This window comes from Enhydra lutris, unplaced genomic scaffold (assembly GCF_002288905.1).
Source record: "Enhydra lutris kenyoni isolate GAN:26980312 unplaced genomic scaffold, ASM228890v2 scaffoldscaffold35, whole genome shotgun sequence".
NCBI classification, from domain to species: domain Eukaryota; kingdom Metazoa; phylum Chordata; class Mammalia; order Carnivora; family Mustelidae; genus Enhydra; species Enhydra lutris.
The window spans coordinates 20,990,028-21,012,141 of record NW_019154119.1 but is presented as its reverse complement, the minus strand read 5'-3'; the positions used below and the strand labels follow the sequence as shown (position 1 = coordinate 21,012,141).

Below are 22,114 nucleotides of genomic sequence, written 5' to 3'. Positions count from 1 at the left end.
ACCTCTGCAACCCATTTCTATCCAGGGCCTGCCTCCTGATTGCTCAAATAAATGTTTTTTTTGAATGGATCTAACTAAATGCTTTGTAAGCAAATTATTCCCAAGTTAAAATATTTTCTCCTTTAAAATATAAAATAAAATTGCAATTTGAGGCAGTAGGGTTTATGTATGTATTGGTGTGTTGTTCTTATGTGCTTCAGAGGGAAAGCGGGCTCTAATTCCCTCCTGGGTCTCTGTGTTTGTGCAAAGTCACTTGTAGGGACCCTTGGTGGGCAGGCACCTGCCCCTCCGGTTGACGGTCCCGGTGCTGGGCTGGGAACCCAGGGGAGGGCCTCACTCACTCACACCGTCCGGCCGCCCTCTCACCCCGGCTGACTGAGCCTCCCTTCTTGTTGCCAGGAAGCATGGCTGACTCTCCCAGGGAGGGGAAACTGGCCGGGGCTCCGGACTTCACCCAGCTGGCGGACATGGCGTCTGAGTCTGTAGGAGGAAAGGTGAGTGGGCTGGGGGTGTCCCACGGACGAACGAGTGGTCCGTGTACCCATATGCTGAGGACCAACTCCCCCTCTGCAGAGAACCTGCTTAGAACGGCAAGAGTCAGGCTCAAAAGCGCCAGATGATCTTTTAAAAACTGGTGACAATTCTTGCAAAGGCAGCATGGTTTGAAGCTTAGAACAAAAAGACATTTCGTGTCCGTGCGATGGGTTCTCTGTCCTGCATGTTTTCCCAGCGTTGATTGGTGGTTCCCGCCCGTGAGCGCAGGCGTGACCTGCAACCCTTGTTAGCTCCACGCACGGGGCCAGGGCACCGAGTTCCAGCGAGGCGCGGGCCGTGGGCGGTGCACACGGGAGGGGCGCGCCCTCAAGCGAACTACATCAAGCAGAGACAGTCCCTTACCGTATGGTTTTGCTTACTCGTGGAGCACAAGGAATAACACGAAGGACATGGGGAGATGGAGAGGAGAAGGGAGTTGGGGGAAGTCGGAGCGGGAGACAAACCATGACAGACTGTGGACTCTGAGAAACAAACTGAGGGTTTTGGAGGGAAGTGGGGGCGGATGGGAGGGCCTGGTGGTGGGTATTGTGGAGGGCACGGATTGCATAGAGCACTGGGTGTGGTGCATAAACAATGAACTCTGGAACACTGAAAAGAAATTAAAAAAAAAAAGGAGACAGACCTGGGAGTCAAGGCAAGGGCAGGGGCTGGGGGCACGCATCTCCGCTGGCCGGGGGCCAGCCCGAGGGAGCGGGAAGGGATGGGGAAGCCCCTCCAGGTGAGTGGTGCTCCAAGGAGGCTTCAAGTGGGAGAGGGAGCCGGCGGGGCAAAGGGGCGAGGGGCGGTTTCTGTTGGGATGCCAGGTGGAGGAGGACGCCGGGCAGGGGGAGCACCGTGTGCTCCTTGGTTTCGTGTTTCTGGAAGTCGTCAGCTGGTGCTGGGGAGCAGGAACCTCAGGAGGTCGGAAAGGCCCCGTGTGCCCGCAGAGGGCTTTTGCCAAGGAGGATCTGGACAGGCGAGGGGCTCTAGCGTCTGCCTGCCTGTGCTTTGCCCTGACGCATCCTCGGGGCAGGTCCACCCAGGCACGGCAGGGACTCCCCTCCACTTTGCGTCCCAAACAGCCAGCAACTGCAAAATATCCAGGTCTTCCCCTGCCTTTGAGGTTCTGGGCGGGGGTCAGAGACCAGGCGTTTCATCAGAGGCGAGCTGTGCTCAGAGACCGACACGGTCATTTATTTAACACGGTTCTCTGTGGAAACTGTAATTTCTAATAATAATTTGCAAGCCAATAGCACACAAGATAATGTCTCCTAAACAACACACCCTAAACCAATGATAAGCTAATTACACCGAATTAAACCAAAAGCTAAGTGCCCCTACCAGCTCGGGTCCCTGCACCCGGTGGGCAAAGGCCCGGTGTCGGCAGGCAAGGGGGGCTGGTCTGATGGTACCATTCAGGGGCCGTTGTGGGGTCCACGAGGAGCAGCCTCGCCAAGGCAGGGGCAAATGTCCCTTCTCCCCTGGCGACCGCTGCCCGGGAACCAGTGCCAACCGAGAGCAGCCGTCCCTGGTCCTGGGTGAGGTAGGGATGACCGCAGCCTGTTTTATTCAGAAAATCCATTTTATACCTGTTTTCCTGGTGCAATTATCAGCTATGCCCTCACTCTCCAAAATGTCCTGCTGGGGTTGATAAATGATCGGCCAACCTTCCATCAGGACGTCCTTCAGTGAGCCGGCAAACCACGGAGGTGGGGGGGCCGTGTGGTGTGTCCTGGGCCACTGCTCTGCCAGTGAGACAGTCACAAAGCCCAGCGTCCCCCGTTCTTGAAAAGGAGAGCTGGTGGGTTTTCTCACCAAGCGTAAGAAGTTAGCGCCTCTGCACCCGACTGGGAGAGAGTGTGAACACCGGCTGGGAGGAAGGACGGAGGAGGCGGGCGACGAGGCCTGGACCTTTACCAAGCGTCCTGGGTTAATTACCTGTTGTTTCTCTCCCCCTGGCAACTGCACATGTCTTATTTACTGTGTCTAATAATGTTTCACCAGGCATGAAATACAATGCTTTTTAATTTATGGTTATTTTATCTTCTTTCTTTGTCTAGATTTTATTCGCAACAGATGACTTTTTTGCTCCTGCGGAAAACCTCATAAAGGTATCATAAATTGGCATGAAGTGTGGGTACAGAGCGATCTTAGTGGTTAGAATCCACCGGAATATTGGGGATGGGAGTCCTGTAATGTGTACCAGGAATGAGCAGTTCGAACAGTAGAAGCCTGGAGAGACCAGCTCCGGCTCAGGGTAAGACACACTGGAAACGGACGGCACGGGACACAGCAGTTTGGGACTGCGTTGCTCTGTGGGGAAATTACTGAGATCCGTGTATATTGTCCTCTGTCGAACGTGGAGTTTGTAATCTGTGACCTGTGCTGGCACGCCTCTCGGATGTCTGGAAGTTGTGTTACCTGCCTACTTACAAAAGTGTAGGACATACTTACTAAAAGATGGACAAAACCCCCAGAAAACACTGACAAATAAGGGGAAGAAATGGAGCCTTGGCTAGAATCCCGGGACCTTGTTACACTGGCTGTGGGGGGTGAATTCTTGCGAGTGGGCGGATAAGCACAGGTGTGCACAGAGGTCATGCACATGCACGCCGTGTGTGACGGCAGCTGGAGTCTTGGCCTGTGGCCAGGCTGCTGTCCTCTGCGTGGTCACTGGCCTTCCGGTCGGTCTGGTGACAGGGTTACTCTCCTGGGCAGGAGCTAGCCAGGTCTAGAGCACGTTAAGGGCAGGTTGTCTCTATTAAAGTACTCCTCGCAGAAAATGATGCTGAAATGAAGAACAGAGATGTTGATTTACTTGTTCTAGGTCATGCAGCTAACGCATGCCAAGCTCTTCTCGTTTTACCATGTCTGTCTAGAGGAAACGTAAATGCATGCACGCCTTGACCCAGCTGTCCCACAGATTGATATTACTTGCATAAATAGGCAGAGATATGTGGAAAACAGTCATTCCAGGGTTGTCCGGGGCGGGGGGGACCGACCGGAATGGCCATCGATGGGAACCTGGTTAAAGAGCCCATGATACGAGCGTCCTGATGTGGGTGACCTGTGGCCTGAGGAGAAGGGGCTGGAGCTCTAGACACCCACGACGGGAGTTCCTGCGTGTCGTAAGGACACAGAGCAGTCGACAAGACGCACGCCACGTGGTGAAGGGTGGTTGTCTGTGAGGTGCTGGGCTCGGCAGGGGACGGGACGAAGAGCGGGGCCTGTTCTCCTCCATGACACTTGCATGTGTGTGTGTTCGATACGCGCGTGCGTGTCTGCACACAGGTGTGTGTGCTGCGTATGCATAGTCGTAGAACACATGCGTGTGCGCATCAACACCTTCTCCTTCCTGAGAAAAAAGTCGCGGGTGAAGCTGAAGCCCCGCGCCTCCCTGTGCAGAATTAGCGCTGCTGGGAGTCTGACCTTGTCTCCGAGTACATTTCATTCTGTTATAAATATATCAATATAAATATATAAATATAAATTCCGCCTGTAGGAAGGGGTACTGCTGTTTGCTTTTGAATTTGTAGACATGTTCTTATAAAGTACCTGACATCACGGGACACGTCTCGCGGAAGTGTGTGTGCTCTGCCCGTGCCCAGGGACCGCGGTCTGGTGGCCCCCCCACCGCCCACCACCGGGTCCCTCACCCCACCGGAACTCTTTCCTGTGCTGACATGCATTTAGGTCGCTTCGCTTTTACCTATGATAATCCAACCTGTCTCTTTGGGGTGGGAGTGCACGTGCTGGAAGCCCGGCCCTCCTGTGGGCGTTAACGGTGGCCTGGTGCGTCTTTGCTTCAGAAGGACCGCCCAGGCTTCAGAGAACACGAGCACGCTGAGTTTGGGAAGTGGCTGGATGGATGGGAGACCAGGAGGAGGAGGACTCCAGGTAACAAGATGTCTCTTTCTTTCACTGTGGCGAAGCTTAAACACGGGTCAGAAAGCCAGTGAACGTCTCAGCTCAGCTTTGTCCTGGGCCCTTGGAACGCTCTGTATCTCGGCTGTCCCTTCTGAACACCAGCTCTGACGATGGAGGAAGGGGTCCCCTATGCCCCGGCAGGGGGAAGGAGGGCGTGCATGAGTGTTGGCGAGGCTGCGGGAGCAGGGCGGGGAGCATCTGTGGTGGGCCTTCACCCCCGATCCTTGGGGCAGCTGCTCTTGTCCCCAAGAGGCTGCTGTGGAAGCAGCCTCACTCCCTCAGCCCCGGTCCTGTCACTCTGGAGAAGAGCTGGGATCGGACACAGATCCCTCTGCCACTGCACACACCTCCTGTCACCCAAGGACCTACTTTTCTTCAGTTCTGCTTATCAGGCCCAACCAAAATACTCCTTTTAAAGTTGAGGAAATGCTTGTAAAAGCAAATGGACCCAGCATGAGGCTAATAACTGATTCTTCTGGGTCTGTCTCAAGTGTTACAGAGATGCTGGGTGCTTCTAAGGGGCTCCAGACGTGACCAGATTCCAGTGCGTCTGGGCATTTAAAGGCGGGTCTGCATGGGACTGTGAGTAACCAGGAATTACCTGGTGACCGGTGCCATGGAGACTTCTGAGACTTCAGCTAAGTCTAAGCCGGGGACGGGGGGCACAGGAAGTCCCCAGGTGAGCGTGCCGTTTCCAGGAGGCCCAGGCCCACCCTGAACGCCTGGGCGGGGTCTAGTCACACTTGACCATTCTGGAAGGTTGATCTCATCTCTGATTCGCTGTTGTAGAAACGGGGTTCAGAGAGGCCAGTTTTCACTTTGGAACCAGAACCGGGTCTCCCTGGAGCCACGGCCTATGTATGTCCTGCCGGGCCTGGAACACGGGCTCTTGTAGGGCACGGCGGCTACACTTGGCCACGTTACAGGAGACCTTTTGGTCACAGCGGAGCCTCCCCCTGGGTGCACTTTTCTGTGGTGGGAGGAGGGGCCGCTGTGGCTGGTCTTCAGCTCTGCTCGAGCCCACATTTCACCTGACGGGGCCGTCCTTGTTTACGTCTCGCAGGTCACGACTGGTGCATCACCAAGCTGGGGATACCAGGGGTTATCCGCGGCTTTGACGTGGACATTTCCTACCTCACGGGCGACTATGCTCCTCGGATATCGATTCAAGCAGCCAACTTGGAAGAAGGTGCCCTGGGAACCAGCGGCCCCCAGATGGGCAGGGGGCAGGTGGGGTCACCCGGGCCGGTCCCCTGCCGTGCACCGCCCACCCTCACAGGTCCAGCGACTTGTCCAAGGCCCCTTGACTGCACTGAGCTGTAGAACTTGGATTCCCAACGTAGGGTTCTATGAGTTCTGGTTTTTAGCTCGACCGGAGGTGGGGTTTGTTACTCCCACCCTCTTCCGGCCCCTCGCAGGGGCGCGCCCCGCTGGCACCGTGAGGTCTGGGGAGCAGGTTGCAAGGAAGGGTGGCAGGGAGTGGGACACCGGACAGTGCGGAGCCAGGTCTGGGCCCGCTGTGGACGGTGGCGGGGGGAGCACCAGCTTCCTTTTTGCTCTCCCAGGGTGCGTAAAGGTGCCGCAGGCGCGGGGTTTTCGGAGAGGGTCCCTGCCGCTGTGTGGGGTGCGGGACCGCATGAATCGGACAGGCTCTGCAATGCAAGTCCGGCCTGGGTTTGGAGTCCTTGAATCGGCGCAATCCACAGCCGGTCCTTTTAGAAACGGTACCATTGTGTGTGCGCGCCTGTATCTAGGGACGATGAATCATGTCTGCTGGCGAACTGACGCTGGGAGCCCAGCGTCCACAGCCCCGTACGAGGCTCTGTGGAAGGATGGGCCGTGCTCCTGAGGACGGGGGGGAAACCTGAGAAGTTAGGGGATGATGGAGAGATGCTACTCTGGAGGCAGGAAATGACTAAGGACAAACAGTGAGATGCTTTCTCCAAGCCCTGCAATTGTCCGAGATATCACCCCAATGTCAACTCCAAGATGCCATGGGGGGAGTCCTGCTTTGGGAACTGACCTGGCGATGTTCCAGAACTTCCACTGATCCAACCTCTAAACCCTCTAGTCATGATACGCTTGTTGCCATTGGACTTGGAAATGGTACCTACTGTTTAGACAAGCAAGTGTCCTACCAGGAGTCCTGCAGGAGTTTTTGAAGTTACTTAGTGTTTTAAATAGCGAGGAACTTCAACTTGTGTCTGTTACTGTGGTCATCTGATGCTCTGACTTGAGAAGTGTCATCTTCGGGGTTATTTGGCAAAACGAAAATGAACATACAGCCCACTAGGGGAGTGTATTCTCTTTGATTCCGAGCACGAACCCTAACCCTACTGGTCAATCTACCTTCAGATAAACAACCAGAAATCCCACAGAGAGGCGCCAGGACGGGAGCCGCGGCCACGCCAGAGGAGTTTGAGGCTGTTGCCAAGGTGCGCCAGCATGTGGCGGGGTGGGGGGTGGGGGGAGCCATCCGTGGCAGCTGGGCGGCAAGGGATGGGCTCCGCTCGCCTGGCCACAGCATTCAGCCTGGTACACCTGCCCTCATTTACTGGCCCAGCGGGACTTTGCAGGTGCTTCTCGAGGGGTTCGTGCTACCCCTGCGCAAGGGAAAGCCGTGGCCCGGGCGAGGTCTGCAGTAGTGGGTCTCAGGGCTCTCTGCTTCCCCGGGCTCATCTGCTGGTGGCTGTCCTGATGAGATAAATACAGAAAACCACAGTAATAGCTTACGTATTTAAAAAAAAATTTATTTATTTATTTGACAGAGAGACACAGCGAGAGAGGGAACACAAGCAGGGGGAATGGGAGAAGGAGAAGCAGGCTTCCCCTTGGGCAGGGAGCCTGATGCAGGGCTCGATCCCAGGACCCCAGGATTGTGACCCGAGCTGAAGGCAGAGGCTCATCCGACTGAGCCCGCCGGGTGCCCAGCTTACGTACTTCTTACGTAGACTTTATGCCTGATGAATCTGATAGACCAAAAACTTGGGCTTGTGTTCTGGTACATTCTCGTTTTTTAGTTTGTCTAGTAATTTATACTGTGTTTTACAAAAGTGCTGATCACAACAGACTGGAAAGTAAATAACAGCAACTGTTTGAGGAGTAGGGATGGAGAGGAAACTGCCACAACGTTCAGGTCAACTGGTCAACAGGACAGCCCGGTTTTTACTCAATGTTCATGTCACTATTCCGGTTCCTTCTAAGAACCCCTGAGGGAGTCTCAGACCTTGTCCTTCGGCCCCAAGCTCCCTGCTTGTGCTCCTGCTGCCCTCACCCAGTGGCTATTTTAATCGGATGAAAAGCACCCAGGCCTTTAATCTGCTTATTAAACCTGGGGCTTAATCTTTATTAGTATTTTTATTAAAGTGTTTTATGAGGCATCCATCATCAATTTTTATTCCAAAGTATTTCTACCTGTAGTCCTCACGTGAGCACTACGATGCGTTCCCAGGAGCCACTGCTAACATCTTCGTATTTATTGCTAGCTGAAGTCCGACGACTGGAATTACCTGGTCCCCATGACAGAGCTCAAGCCAGGAAAGCCTGATTCCAGCCACAATTACTTTTCCGTCAATTCCCAGCAGAGATGGAGTCACGTAAGGCTCAACATTTTCCCGGGTAAATATGACGCAGACCCATCTGCTGTTCTGGTTCTTCTTTACTTAACGTGGGCATGTTTCAGATTGAAGTCACTCATCACTCTAATATTTCAGGGTTATGATTTGTCCTTTCTGTGCTCCAGGAAACTCTCGTTCCAACCCAACCGTCTATTGGTAGTTACTGAAAAGGCATCATGTTAGGAAGTGACGGAACTGAGCTGTATTAGGTTAAATATCTCCTAATGATTTCTATTTCGCTGGGCACACTAGCAGATCAAGTAGTGTGTGCAGATGACCGTCCTTTTCTTTTATTTAACAGCTCTATTGTAATGTAATTCACTTACTTGACGTGCACAGTTCAGTGGTTTATAATATATGTCAGTATATGGCATGAAGTCCATGGAAATGTACAGCCAAGTACAACCATCACTACAGTCAGTTTTAGAAGGTTTTATCGCCTCAGAAGGAAGTCCCATACCCTTACTATCAACCCTTATCTCCCTCAGCTCTCAGCAGCCATGAAATACTTTGTCTAGACAGGCTTGACCATCTGGACATTTCATGTAAATGGTCTTTGTGACTTGCGTCTTTCACCAGCATGTTTTCCGGGCTCATCCATGTTGTAGCATTCTTAGGAGCATTTTGTCATTTTCATGGCAGAATAATATTCCACGGCACAGAGAAACCACATTGTTTCTCCATTCATCAGTTGATGGGCATTTGGGGTTTCCACCTGTTGGAAACCCATTACTTATGGGTAATGCTGCTATAAATATTCCTGTACAGGTTTTTCATTTGGGCATATATGTAGGATTGGAATTTTGGGTCATAGAGTAACTGTGTTTTAAATTGGTGGGAGGAACTATCAGACTGTTTTCTAAAGCGACTGCATTATATTATATTCTCACCAGCAGCATGAAGGATTACAATTTCTCCACATCCTTGCTAACACTCGCCATTATCTGACTTTTCGGTTGTAGACATCCTAGAGGATGAGAAGTGGTATCTCATTGTGGTTTTAACTTGCATTTCTCTAATGACCAATGATGGTGAACATGTTTTCAGTTCCTTACTTTGGCCATTTGGAATGTTTATATATGCATGTGCATGTGTACACCTGTATTTATAAACATATTTTTTTTTGAAAAGTGTCTTTTGTCCATTCTTAAGTTGTTTTTTATTATTGAATTGTAAGAGTTCTTTATGTATCCTGGTACATATCCTTTGCCAGATATATGATTTGCAAATATTTTCTCCTGGGGTCCAAGTGTCAAGGGGAAGGAAGCAGTAGGACAACCTGACGGGACACGTAGGGTGACAACAATTTGCTTTAAATGAATCACCCTCAGAGCATGGAGGGACGCGTCTAATGTCCTTCATAGTTTTGATTAATGGTGAGGCTAGATATTAACTCTGTAAAGAAGAACCTTATTTTTAAAAATATCAAGTCAGCTTTACACTCAACAGACAAGCATCTTCTAAACCATCAAAGTTGATCACCATGTCCAGTGAACCAGAGCAGAGGTGACATAGGCTAGCTTCTGCTAAACTACTCCCTCTAGTATATTTTTAGGGTGTTATGCTAACATAGTTTGGTTTTATTTATTATAAATGTCAAGACTCTTCTACTGAAATTTTTTCAGATCCCTCAGTTTCATCAAATTTTTCATGTAAAAATTTATAGGGCTTTGTTTCTGTAGAATACTCTGATTAATGGGAAAAAGCTCTATATACAAAGCTTGCTCCCATCATCCAGGAAGTACTGGTCTAACAAATAAAAACATTCACTTTATTAGAATCAGATAATGTGAGTTGATGTCGGCAAGTATTCTGTGCTCTGCAGGCCTAATCTTGGCTGCTGTGGCTCTCAGAAGTGATCGAGTTTTGTGACTATTATCTTTTCTATTCTCAGTCGTATTGCTAAGCAATGTGTTGTTATAAAAATAAAAACATAACGCTCATATTAGTCTGTGTAGGATTTAGCAATGCTAATTTGTGGCATCAAACATTATATCTATGGTGAATTTCCCAATTGATTGTTTTTTGACCTTCTTGGAATTATTAATCCAATTTAAAAAAGTGTGAGTACCTACTATGTGCCAGGACCAGTTCTAGATAGAGATGATAGAGAAAAGATCAAGATAGATCATTATTCTGGCTTTTAAAGATTTTTATACTCTGGTTCTGAGAGACTGATATCAGCAGGAGCTTGAACAAGTAGAATGACAAGTTGATTTCAGACTGTGACTTGAACTCTGAAGTAAATATGGGAGGGGTGGATACAGCAAACCTGGGGAATCAGGCAGAGCCAGGCAGAGCTGGAAAGAGGTAGCTAGAGAGTGAGGGGAAAAGTCTTTCTGAGACCATGGCACTAAAGGTGAGACCCAAGAAAAGCAGTCTTTTGGAGAGCTGGGAAATTTGTTCCAGTACAAAGGAATGGTAGGTGCAAAGGCCCTGGGGCAGTAGGGTTGGTGTATTTGAGAAACAGAGCAGACAGGTTGTGGAGGGCTATGTTGTTTACAACCTAGAAGCAGCCACCTTTTCAAGTAAGAAGTAACTATGGCCTCTTGCCTTTTCAGATGGTGGAATTGCACGTCTTAGAGTGTATGGTACTGGACAGAAAGACTGGGCTGCAACTGATCCCAAAGAACCATTTGACCTGGTGGCCATTGCTCACGGGGGTGCCTGTGTAGGATTCAGCAATGCACACTTTGGGCATCCAAACAATATGATAGGTAAGATGATGCTCTGGCAGCTGGCCTTTATTTGGGACGTCTGGGCCCCAGCATTAAGCACCCCACATAGTATGAATGATTTAAGAGGAAGTGCGGGAGTGGGTGAGATTAACCATCTAGCCACAGGATTTGATGCCTTTATGATATGAAGTAAATCAATAGCAATTTTCCTTCTTAATTTTGGCTTAAAGGGAAAAGTAAAACTTACAACCCTCTGGCTGTATGCAAATTTACCAAAACATTAAGCTGAATGAAAATGGTTTGTGTAGTGATGCTCAGGACCATGGGGTCTGTGATTTAATGATGCCAATGCATTCATTCTCACATTTAAGATAAAATCTTGTGATATTCCCATTAAACCGTGTCATTTTTGGCAGGAGTTGGCAAGCCCAGGTCCATGGCAGATGGCTGGGAGACGGCGAGAAGGCTGGACAGGCCTCCAGTGTTAGAAGTAAGAAGTCCAAAACAGCTACAGTGAAGTTTTCTAGATCTTGTTTTAACTTACCTCAAGGAAATGCTTATTTCAGAAACCCCTCAGGCAATGTTCCAGAAGTAGTTTTCTGTGTTTTCCAGATTCCCCGCTGTCAAGGATCACATCCTGTCCTGTTGCATCACTGTCCAATTTTTTTATTTTTAAAATTTTAAAAAAGATTTTATTTATTTATTAGAGAGAGAGCGAGCATGAGCAGGGGCTGAGGGAGAGGGAGAAGCAGACTTCGTCTCCCCCGATGAGGGGCTTAATCCCAGGACCCTGAGTTCATGACCTAAGCCAAAGGCAGATGCTTAACCCACTGAGCCACCCAGGTGCCACTGTTTATTTTAGAGTGAGAAAGAGAGAGCTAGAGTGAGCATGTGGGGAGGGCAGAAGGAGAGGGGGAGAGAGAATCCTTAAGCGGTCTCCCCACTGAGCATGGAGCCCTACTTGGGGCTCAATCTCACAACCCTGAGATCACCACCTAAGCTAAAATCAACATTTGGATGCTTGACAGACTGAGCCGCCCAGGCATCCCCCAATGCCATTTGTTTAATAAAGAAGTGAGGGTCTACAATTTAATGATAGAAAACCCATTGATAAATTCTTCGGTTGACCTGGAGAAGAAAACAGTAGTTTAATCATTTTTGGTATCTGTGTGTCCCTGAATGAGATCAGGGACAGGGACGTGTGGCCATGGGATGGATTTGGGACCCTAGAGATGGCTCAGCTTTTAAACATTTTGGCCAGTGACTAATGTGAGATGTGAAAGTCAAAACAAAAGCAAATAAAACACCTTTCTCTGTGTTAATCCCATTGAAAACTTACTTGTAAATCCCCTTTCTTGGGTCAGTTTTCATGTCAATTAAGGCTTCCAATGAAAGTGAACATAATGCTGTTGTCAGAAACTAAGGTTTGGAGGCAGATCATATATTGGTATGGATCTGACCAACAACATAATTTCACTGAAAGGTCGAAACAAATTTATCAGGGGACCCGGGGGCATGGTTAGACAGACCCTTCTACATGAGTTTAAAATTGACATAGAAAATCATGTAAGAAATTTATAAAAACTTACCAATTGCCCATTATACTCGAGTCCACATGAGGCATTTAAGGAATACTAGGCAAAGGGGCAATTAACACAGAAAGTAATTTACATATGAGGGCCTAGGAAACACTCTTTTATAGTAAGAGGTAAGAGAAATATCCTAAGTACATGTCAACATTTTTCACTTGCTGGTTTCCAGAATTAGTTTCTCAAATGGCACCAAGCTGGCTTATCTCTCTCTCTTCTTCCTTTTGGATTCCAGAATGACGAGAACGGCATTCTCCTTGTTCCAGGCTGTGAATGGTCAGTTTTCCGATTGGCACACCCTGGAGTAATAACGCAAATAGAAATTGATACAACACATTTTAAAGGTAAGTGTGATGCCGTCAGGGAAGGCATATGACCCGATGCTGGTTGTAGAGATAATGTAGTCCTGTGGGAGTGGAGCTCAGGACAGCGACTTGGACTCAGCTTTTACCCTCAGTTGATGTGTGGTTTTGAGCAACGTCCTCTGACTCTTGGTCCCCTACTTTTTGTCTTTATAAAATGTCAGAGTTGAACTGGATGACCCCCAAAGTTGGACGAGATTCTGTGAAGACACTTTATTACGGGGCCTGGATCTCACTTGGAAAGACTGTGAAATAGCCTTGGTTAGGACATGACAAGAACTGGATGGCATCTTCTTATTTTGGGGTAGGGGACAAAGCATATTGGTTGGGGTGACCATTTCCGCTCCAGACTGTACTTTTAAGACAAGGGGCTACACATTTTCAAAACTGTGCTCTTCCATTAAAAAAGAAAAATTGCCCAAGCACCCCTGATATTCAAAACCTACTTTCTTATGAAAGTATATGTGTCATTTGGGGCGCCTGGGTGGCTCAGTGGGTTAAGCCGCTGCCTTCGGCTCAGGTCATGATCTCAGAGTCCTGGGATCGAGCCCCGCATCGGGCTCTCTGCTCGGCAGGGAGCCTGATTCCTCCTCTCTCTCTGCCTGCCTCTCTCCCTACTTGTGATCTCTCTGTCAAATAAATAAACAAAATCTTTAAAAAAAAAAAAAAAAAAAAAAAAAGAAAGTATATGTGTCATTATATCGGCAAAGTTCAAGAGCGGATATTAAACTTTTATAACTGTTGGGTGAAATTTTCATACATATTGGATTGGGGGTGTTGTGATTGTTTAGTTGTCAGTAAATGGTGGCAGTTTATCCTCGTATTTTGGATGCCTTAAAGTTTAAACGTCTTGGGAATCATTGTGACTTCACTCAGTTACCACACCAAGACACACATACATACACACACACACACATAAATATTTTTTTCTTTTTTATTAACATATAAGGTGTTATTTGTTTTAGGGGTACAGGTCTGTGAATCTTCAGGCTTACACAGTTCACAGCACTCACCATAGCACACACCCTCCCCAATGTCCAAAACCCAGCCACCCCATTCCCTCCCACTGCCAGCAACCCTCAGTTTGTTTCCTGGGATTAAGAGTCTATTATGGTTTGTCTCCCTCTCTGGTTTCACCTTGTTTCATTTTCCCCTCACTACCCCCATGATCTTCTCTCTTGTTTCTCAAATTCCCCATATCAGTGAGACCATATGATAGCTGTCTTTCTCTGATTGACATATTTCATTTAGCATAATACTCTCAGGTTCCATCCATGTTGTTGCAAATGGCAAGATTTCATTTTTTGATGGCTGCATAGTATTCCATTGTATATATATACCACATCTTCTTTATCCATTCATCTGTTGATGGGCATCAAGGCTCTTTCCATAGTTTGGCTATTATGGGCACTGCTGCTGTAGACATTTTGGTGCACATGCCCCTTTGTATCAAACATGTGTATCTTTAGGGTAAATACCCAGAAGTGCAATTGCTGACTTATAGGGTAGCTCTATTTTCAACTTTTTGTGGAACCTCCATATTCTTTTCCAGAGTGGCTCACCAGCTTGCATTCCCACCAACAGTGTAGGAGGGTTCCACTTTCTCCACATCCTCACCAACATCTGTTGTTTCCCGACTTGTTAATTTTAGCCATTCTGACTGATGTGAGATGGGATCTCATTGTGGTTTTGATTTGTATTTCCCTGATGCCGAGTGATGCAGAGCACTTTTTCATGTGTCTTTTGGCCATTTGGAGGTCCCTTTGCAGAAATGTCTGTTCATGTCTTCTGCCCATTTCTTGATTGGGTTATTTGTTCTTTGGATGCTAAGTCTGATAAGTTCTTTATAGATTTTGGATACTAGCCCTTTATCTGATATGTCATTTGCAAATATCTTCTCCCATTCTGTCAGTTGTCTTTTAGTTTTGTTGACTGTTTCCTTTGCTGTGCAAAAGCTTCTAATCTTGATGAAGTTCCAGTAGTCATTATTGACCTTGCTTCCTTTGCCTTTGGCGATGTTTCTAGGAAGAAGTTGCTGTGGGTGAGATCAAAGAGGTTGCTGCTTGTGTTCTTCTCAATGATTTTGATAGATTACTGTCTCACATTGAGGCTCTTCATCCATTTTGAGTCTATTTTTATGTGTGGTGTAAGGAAATGGTCCAGTTTCATTCTTCTGTCTGTGGCTGTCCAATTTTCCCAACACCATTCATTGAAGAGACTTTCTTTTTTCCATTGGACATTTTTTCCTGCTTTGTCAAGGGTTAGTTGACCCTAGAGTTGAGGGTCCATTTCTGGACTCTCTATTCTGTTCCTTTGATCTATGTGTCTGTTTTTATGCCAGTACCATACTGTCTTGATGATGACAGCTTTGTAACAGAGCTGAAGTCTGGAATTGTGATGCCACCCACCAAATTTGGTTTTCTTTTTAAACATTCTTCTGGACATGGGAGATGGAGAGGAGAAATGAGTTGGGGAAATTGGAGGAGGAAATGAACTATGAGAGACTGTGGACCCTGAGAAACAAACAGAGGGTTTTGGAGGAGAGAGGGTGGGAGGCTGGGTGAGCCTGCTGGTGGGTATTATGGAGGGCACGTATTGCATGGAGCACTGGGTGTGATTCATAAACAATGAATTTTGGAACTCTGAAAAGAAATTTAAAAAATAAAAATAAAAAGAGAAAAAACATTCTTCTGGCCTTTGGGGTCTTTTCTTGTTCCATATAAATTTTAGGATATTTGTTCCATTTCTTTGAAAAAAGTTGATGGTATTTTGATAGGGATTGCATAAAATGTGTAGATTGCTTTAGGTAGCATGACATTTTAACAATGTTTCTTCTTCCAATTCATAAGGATGGAATGCTTTTCCATTTCTTTGTGTCTTGATTTCTTTCATGAGTACTTTATAGTTTTCTGAGTAAAGATTCTTTTCCTCTTTGGTTAGGTTTATTCCTAGGTATCTTATGGTTTTGGGTGCAACTCTAAATGGGATGGATTGCTTATTTTCTCTTTCTTCTGTCTTGCTGTTGGTGTAGAGAAATACAATTGATTTCTGTGCATTGATTCTGTATCCTGACACTTTACTGAACTCCTGTACAAGTTCTAGCAGTTTTGGAGTGGAGTCTTTTGGGTTTTCCACATAAAGTATCATATCTGCAAAGGGTGAGAGTTTGATGACTTTTTTGCTGATTCAGATGCCTTTTATTTCTTTTAACAAAAAGAAACAGGCTAGGACTTCTAGTACTATGTTGAATAGCAGTGGTGATAGTGGACAGTCATGCTGTGTTCCTGACCTTAGGGGAAAAGCTCTCAGTTTTTCCCCATTGAGAATGATATTTGCTGTGGGCTTTTCATAGATGGTTTTGATGATATTGAGGTATTTACTCTCTATCCATACACTGTGAAGAATTTTGGTCAAGAAAGGATACCATATTTTGTCAAATGCTTTTTCAACATCTGTTGAGAGTATCCTATGATTCTTGTTCTTTGTTTTAGTAATGTATCACATTGATTGATTTGTGGATATTGAACCAAACTTGCAGCCCTGGAGTAAATCCCACTTAGTCCTGGTGAATAACCCTTTTAATGTACTGTTGGATCCTATTGGCTAGAATTTTTGTGAGAATTTTTGCATCCATGTTCATCAGGGATATTGGTCTGTAATTCTCCTTTTTGATGGGGCCTTTGTCTGGTTTTGGGATCAAGGTAATGCTGGCCATATAAAATGAGTTTGGAAGTTTTCCTTCCATTTCTATTTTTTCGAACAGTTTCAGGAGAATAGGTATTAATTCTTCTTTAAATGTTTGCTAGAATTCCCCTGGGAAGTTGTCTGGCCCTGGGCTCTTGTTTTTTGGGAGACTTTTGATAACTGCTTCAATCTCCTTACTGGTGATGGGTCTGTTCAGGTTTTCTATTTCTTCCTGGTTCAGTTTTGGTAGTTTATACATCTCTAGGAATGCATCCATTTCCTCCAGATTGTCAAATTGGCTGATGTATAGTCGCTCATAATGTGTTCTTATAATGGCTTGTATTTCTTTGGTGTTGGTTGTGATCTCTCCCCTTTCATTCATGATTTTATTAATTTGGGTCCATTCTCTCTTCTTTTTGAGAAGTCTGGCCAGGGATTTATCAATCTTATTAATTCTTTCAAAAGAACCAGCTCCTAGTTTTGTTGATCTGTTGTACTGTCCTTTTGGTTTGTATTTCATTGATTTCTGCTCTGATGTTTATTATTTCTCATCTCCTGCTGGGTTTAGGCTTTCTTTGCTGTTCTTTCTCCAGCTCCTTTAGGTGTAGGGTTGGTTTGTATTTGAGACCTTTCTTGTTTCTTGAGAAAGACTTATATTTGTATATATTTTCCTCTCAGGACCAGCTTTGCTCTGTCTCAAAGATTTCGAGCAGTTGTGTTTTCATTTTTATTTGTTTCCGTGATTTTTAAAAATTCTTCTTTTAAATTTCCTGGTTGACCCATTCATTCTTTAGTAGGATGTTCTTTGGCCTTCAGGTAATTTGAGTTCTTTCCAACTTTCCTCCTGTGATTGAATTCTAGCTTCAGAGCATTGTGGTCTGAAAATATGCAGGGATAGATCCCAGTCTTTTGGTACCAGTTGAGACCTGATTTATGACCCAGGATGTAATCCATTCTGGAGAATGTTCCATGTGCACTAGAGAAGAATGTGTATTCTGTTGTTTTGGGATGGAATGTTCTGAAGATATCTGTGATGTCCATCTGGTCCAGTGTGTCATTTAAGGCCTTTATTTCCTTGTTGACCTTTTGCTTAGATGATCTGTCCATTTCAGTGAGGGGGGTGTTAAAGTCCCCTACTGTTATTGTATTACTGTTGATGTGTTTCTTTGATTTTGTTATTAGTTGGTTTATATAATTGTCTGCTCCCATGTTAGGGGCATGGATATTTAAAATTGTTAGGTGGTCTTGTTGGACAGACCCTTTAAGTATGGTATGGAGTCCTTATCTCTTCTCATAGCCTTTGGCTTAAAATCTAATTTGTCTGACATAAGGATTGCCAGCCCAGCTTTCTTTTGATGTCCATTAGCATGGTAGATTGTTTTCCACCCCCTCACTTTAAGTCTGGAGGTGTCTTTGGGTCTAAAATGAGTTTCTTGCAGACAGTATATCAATGGCTTTTTTTTTAATCCATTGTGATACCCCATGAAAGACACAATATATATTTAAAGTGGAGCTCGTCTTCAGTGGTAGTGGATTTAAGTGAATTATTTAAAGAAGTATTTATCATTGTGACCTATTTTTGGAAGACTATTTTAGATCTGATTGTTGGGTCACTGTTTTCACTTTTCTTTTCTTTTCTTTCTTCTTACTTTCTTTCTTTAGTTTAATTCTTTTTATTATATTCAGTTAACCAACATATGGTACATCATTAATTTTTGATGTAGTGTTCCATGATTCATTAGTTGCATATAACACCCAGTGCTCATCACCACATGTGCCCTCCTTAATAACCATCACCCAGCTATCCCATCCTCCCACGTCCCTCCCTTCTATAAACTTTAGTTTGTTTCCCAGTGTCCAGAGTCTCTCATGGTTTGTCTCTCTCTCTGATTCCCCACCCCCCCTTCAGTTTTCTCTCCCTTCGCCTGTGGTTCTCCATGCTATTCCTTATGTTCCACACATGAGTGTAATTGACATATACACATGAGTGTATCCACACATAATTGACTCTCTCTGCTTGACTTCTTTCACTCAGCATAATCCCCTCCAGTTCTATCCATGTTGATACAAAATTAGGTATTCATCCTTTCTGAACGTTGAGTAATATTCCATTTTATATATGGACTACATCTTCTTTATCCATTCATTTGCTGAAGGACATCTCGGCTCCTTTCACAGTTTGGTTATTGTGGACATTGCTGCTATGAACACTGGGGTGCGGGTGCCCCTTCTTTTCACTACATCTGTATATTTGGGGTAAATACCACAGCTGATGAAGAGCTCATCCTGGGTCAGTGGTGATGTCAACTCTACTCTTTTCTCCTGGTTTGTAGGTGCTTGCATTTCTGGTGGTATCTTTAATTCATGGGTGTCTGCATGAATAGTTTAAAATCACTTATTAATTCTGTGAATGATAGTTTAGTTAAAACCAGGTAACAGTAAGTCCATGTAACCAGGGTGCCTGGACTATTCCATCAGGAATTGCTGCTGTTTGCTGTCCAGGTTCTGTGCATCACAATTTGACGGCAGCCCTGGGGTGTGGGGCATGTCAGGATCCAGCTGTCATCTCAAATACACAAAGCCTAATAAGTACATGTGCATGTGTATACATATTAAAGGAATGCAATCAGAAATAATGGGTTTAATGTTCTCCTCCTGCATTGTTGGGTTTCTGTGTGCACCCAGGGGTGTGCTCACCCACCTCGGAGATCACAGTTGTAAGAGATGAGCTGCAGGGGGCATGAGAACAATGCATTTTTCTTTTTCCTGTCAGATTTTTTTTTAAAAGATTTTATTTTTTTATTTGAGAGTGAGAGAACGCACAAGTAGAGGATGAGGCAGGGAGAGGGAGAGGGAGAAGTAGGCTCCTTGCTGAGCAGGGAGCCTGACATGGGGCTCAATGCCAGGACTGTGGGATCAAGACCTGACCTGAAGGCAGATGCTTAACCAACTGAGCCACCCAGATGCTCCTTCTGTCAGGTTCTTGATCAGCAAGCCCTCCTCTGCTAATCTTAAAGTCTTAGGGGACTCCCAAAAAGGTTCTCCCCACAAAGAGCATGGCCCTCCAACTCCACCGGGCACAGCCCTGATGAACTGTAGAGAGAAGAGAGACTTGGGACCTCGTGTCTCACCCGGGGAACAGTTAGCACCCCTGGAATACAGCACTTGGGTTGGTGCTGCTCACTGACTGGTTAACTTAGCTCCATCTTTCTCTGTACCTCATGTGAAGAAATATGATGCCATAAGGAAAGTATCTTCAGCTTCATAAGAGCTTCAGATGAGCCACACATCCCTGTGCACGTACTTAACTGCAATTGCTTCTGTTCAGAGAGAATGATCTGTTCTTCCTGATAAAGGCTTATCAGATACCTTTACCTTTCCAAGTAAAATGCTGTACATCCAAACTCCAACATGCCGTACGTCCAAACTCCAACATGCCAGCCAACTCCTGTTGGCTTCATGATGTCAGGTTGATTTTGATTCCTCTGAAAAACACATACCTAAATTTCATCAGGCAATCCAACACCATCACTACTCGGTGCATTCCTTCTCCCACATACATCACACCTTTGCTTCTGTTCAGAGAGAACAATTTGTTCTCTGCTGGGTCTTTGATTTGATTAAAAAGTCCAAGACCCTGTAAGCCAAAGTGCTACACAGAATGGAGAGTCACCCTGCATTTGCTCCGACAGGCAATTCCCCCGACAGCTGTAAGCTGGATGGTTGTATCCTGACAACTCAGGAGGAAGAAGATATGATCAAGCAGAAGTGGAAGCTTCCGGGCCATAAGTGGAAACCGCTGCTGCCAGTCACCAAGGTGTGGTGCCCATGGGGGGCTGGGCAGGCTGGCCTCCAGCCTGGCCGCGTCCCTCAGATGCACTGTGATCAACAGTAACACGGACAAGCTTCTAAAAACCGTATCTTCATTTATGTCATGAAAACACAGGCTCTATTTCTTCATACTTTTGCATTTCTAACAAGTTTTGTTTTAAATCATCATGTGCAAGGAATATATATGTATTTCCATATATATGTATATGGAAGACATTTCTGCAGCATATTAACTTTTTAGAAGGGATGAGTAGCATATTCAAACCTCTAATCGTGTGTCCTCTGTGGAACGGATGCTGAGACATTCCGGAAGTGTCCGCTTCCATCCGGTAGGAAGATAGTCATTTGTGGGTCAGAGTGGGGTGTGAAGGTTGCTCCCACAGAGTTATGGGTGACGACCTCTGGGAGGTCACTTGCTTTCCTTATCAGTGTGTCTACTTCAATGACTATTAAGAACCACAGACAGCATGGACCTGAGTGTTCATGTCAGTGTTCCCCAGGCTTGCGATCCCAACTAGCTTTTCTCTGTGGTCAGCCAACTCACTATCAGTGAGTACCTGTCACGGTTCATGGGTGCTGAGCCCACAGGATGGCTGGCTCCGTGGGCCTCGCCCTGTGTTATCACAAGGGCACTTCCCTGCTTCTCTTTCAGCTCTCCGCCAACAACAGTCATTTGTTCGACAGCCTGACCCTGGAGCTCCAGGACGTCATCACACACGCAAGGCTCACCATCTTCCCGGATGGTGGCGTGGGCCGCCTGCGACTCAAGGGCTTCCCCAGCTCCATCTGCCTGCTGCGGCCCCGCGAGAAGCCTATGATGAGGTTCTCCGTGAAAGCGGGCTTCCGAGCCAACCTCTGACTCCCCGCACGGCTGAGCGCTGGTCAACACGGTCCTACACATCTCCTGAAGTGTTCTTAACACCCCAAACTTAAGAGGCTCTAGCAATGAATCTTACCAAGATCAATGGGATTCCTGGTTATTTAATAAAGTGGTCACTCTCACACGCTGGTATCTGTACTTAACAGTTGCTGTGAAGCATGAGGTAGGTGAAAAATTGGCTGAGGCTGTGAAAGGCAGGTGGTCTCCTAGAGTTTACTTTTCAAAACCACTCCGAGATCTTGATGTAGCACACTCTGTGCCTCTTCCGTCTGCAGACGCTGCTATGTATCCATAGCCTATCACCTTCAACAGAAGTTTAAGCCCATCAAAACCACTGGAAAAATGTATTTCAGGAATCATTCATTGTCTCAGCTCAAGAGGACTGGCTCATCCCTACCCAGAAAAGGAATAATTTCCACAGGGGCACCCGTGCCCTGGAATTGTTCTTTCTCCCCCAAATGAAAGTGGATTCTGAGTGTCAGACCTGTGAGGAACCGTGTGCCAGCTGTGAGGAGAAATCTAGTTTCTCACAGGTTCTGAATGGTTCCATACAATTCTTCCTTGACGAGTTTTGATTATGGAGACAGTCCTGATGCATCCCCCCATCCCAGCAACCTGTCCTGCATAGGAGGCCCGCAAGCGCAGTGGGAAGGTTGTGGTGAGTGTGGGGTGGTCCTCAGCAGCCTCCCATTCCTGCCACCTAGCCAGAGAGGTAGATCACAAAGAGCGGCTGTCTCCCTTTCCCTGAGCTCTGCTCGCCGCACCTGTCGAGGCTCGCGGAGGCCCCTCCCTGGTCCTGGCTCTCCGCCCCCTCCCCTGTCCAAGCTTTCAGATACCCGCCGCTCCCCTGCGCCGACTCCCTGCCTCCCCTCCCCTGACCATCGTCCTGCCCCTCTCTGGGCTGCAGGCCGCAGGCGGTCACAATGGCCGGCTGGCGTCAGCGCGCGCAGGGAGCTGGGGTCGCACTGCGGTCCCGCGCCCACGCCCTGGCTGCGCCCCGGCTCGAGGGCAG

General features: G+C 46.8%; 1 protein-coding gene across 1 annotated transcript; it reads left to right on the top strand.

Moving 5' to 3' along the window:
* The first annotated feature begins 404 nt into the window (after positions 1 to 404).
* Positions 405 to 21,081, top strand: LOC111154112 (allantoicase). Its single transcript, XM_022513504.1, has 11 exons — positions 405 to 494; positions 2,595 to 2,645; positions 4,344 to 4,431; positions 5,525 to 5,650; positions 6,817 to 6,896; positions 7,947 to 8,079; positions 10,640 to 10,795; positions 11,173 to 11,246; positions 12,581 to 12,689; positions 20,084 to 20,208; positions 20,875 to 21,081. Exons 1-11 carry the CDS (start codon positions 405 to 407, stop codon positions 21,079 to 21,081), a joined length of 1,239 nt encoding a protein of 412 aa, XP_022369212.1.
* Positions 21,082 to 22,114: the final 1,033 nt, after the last annotated feature.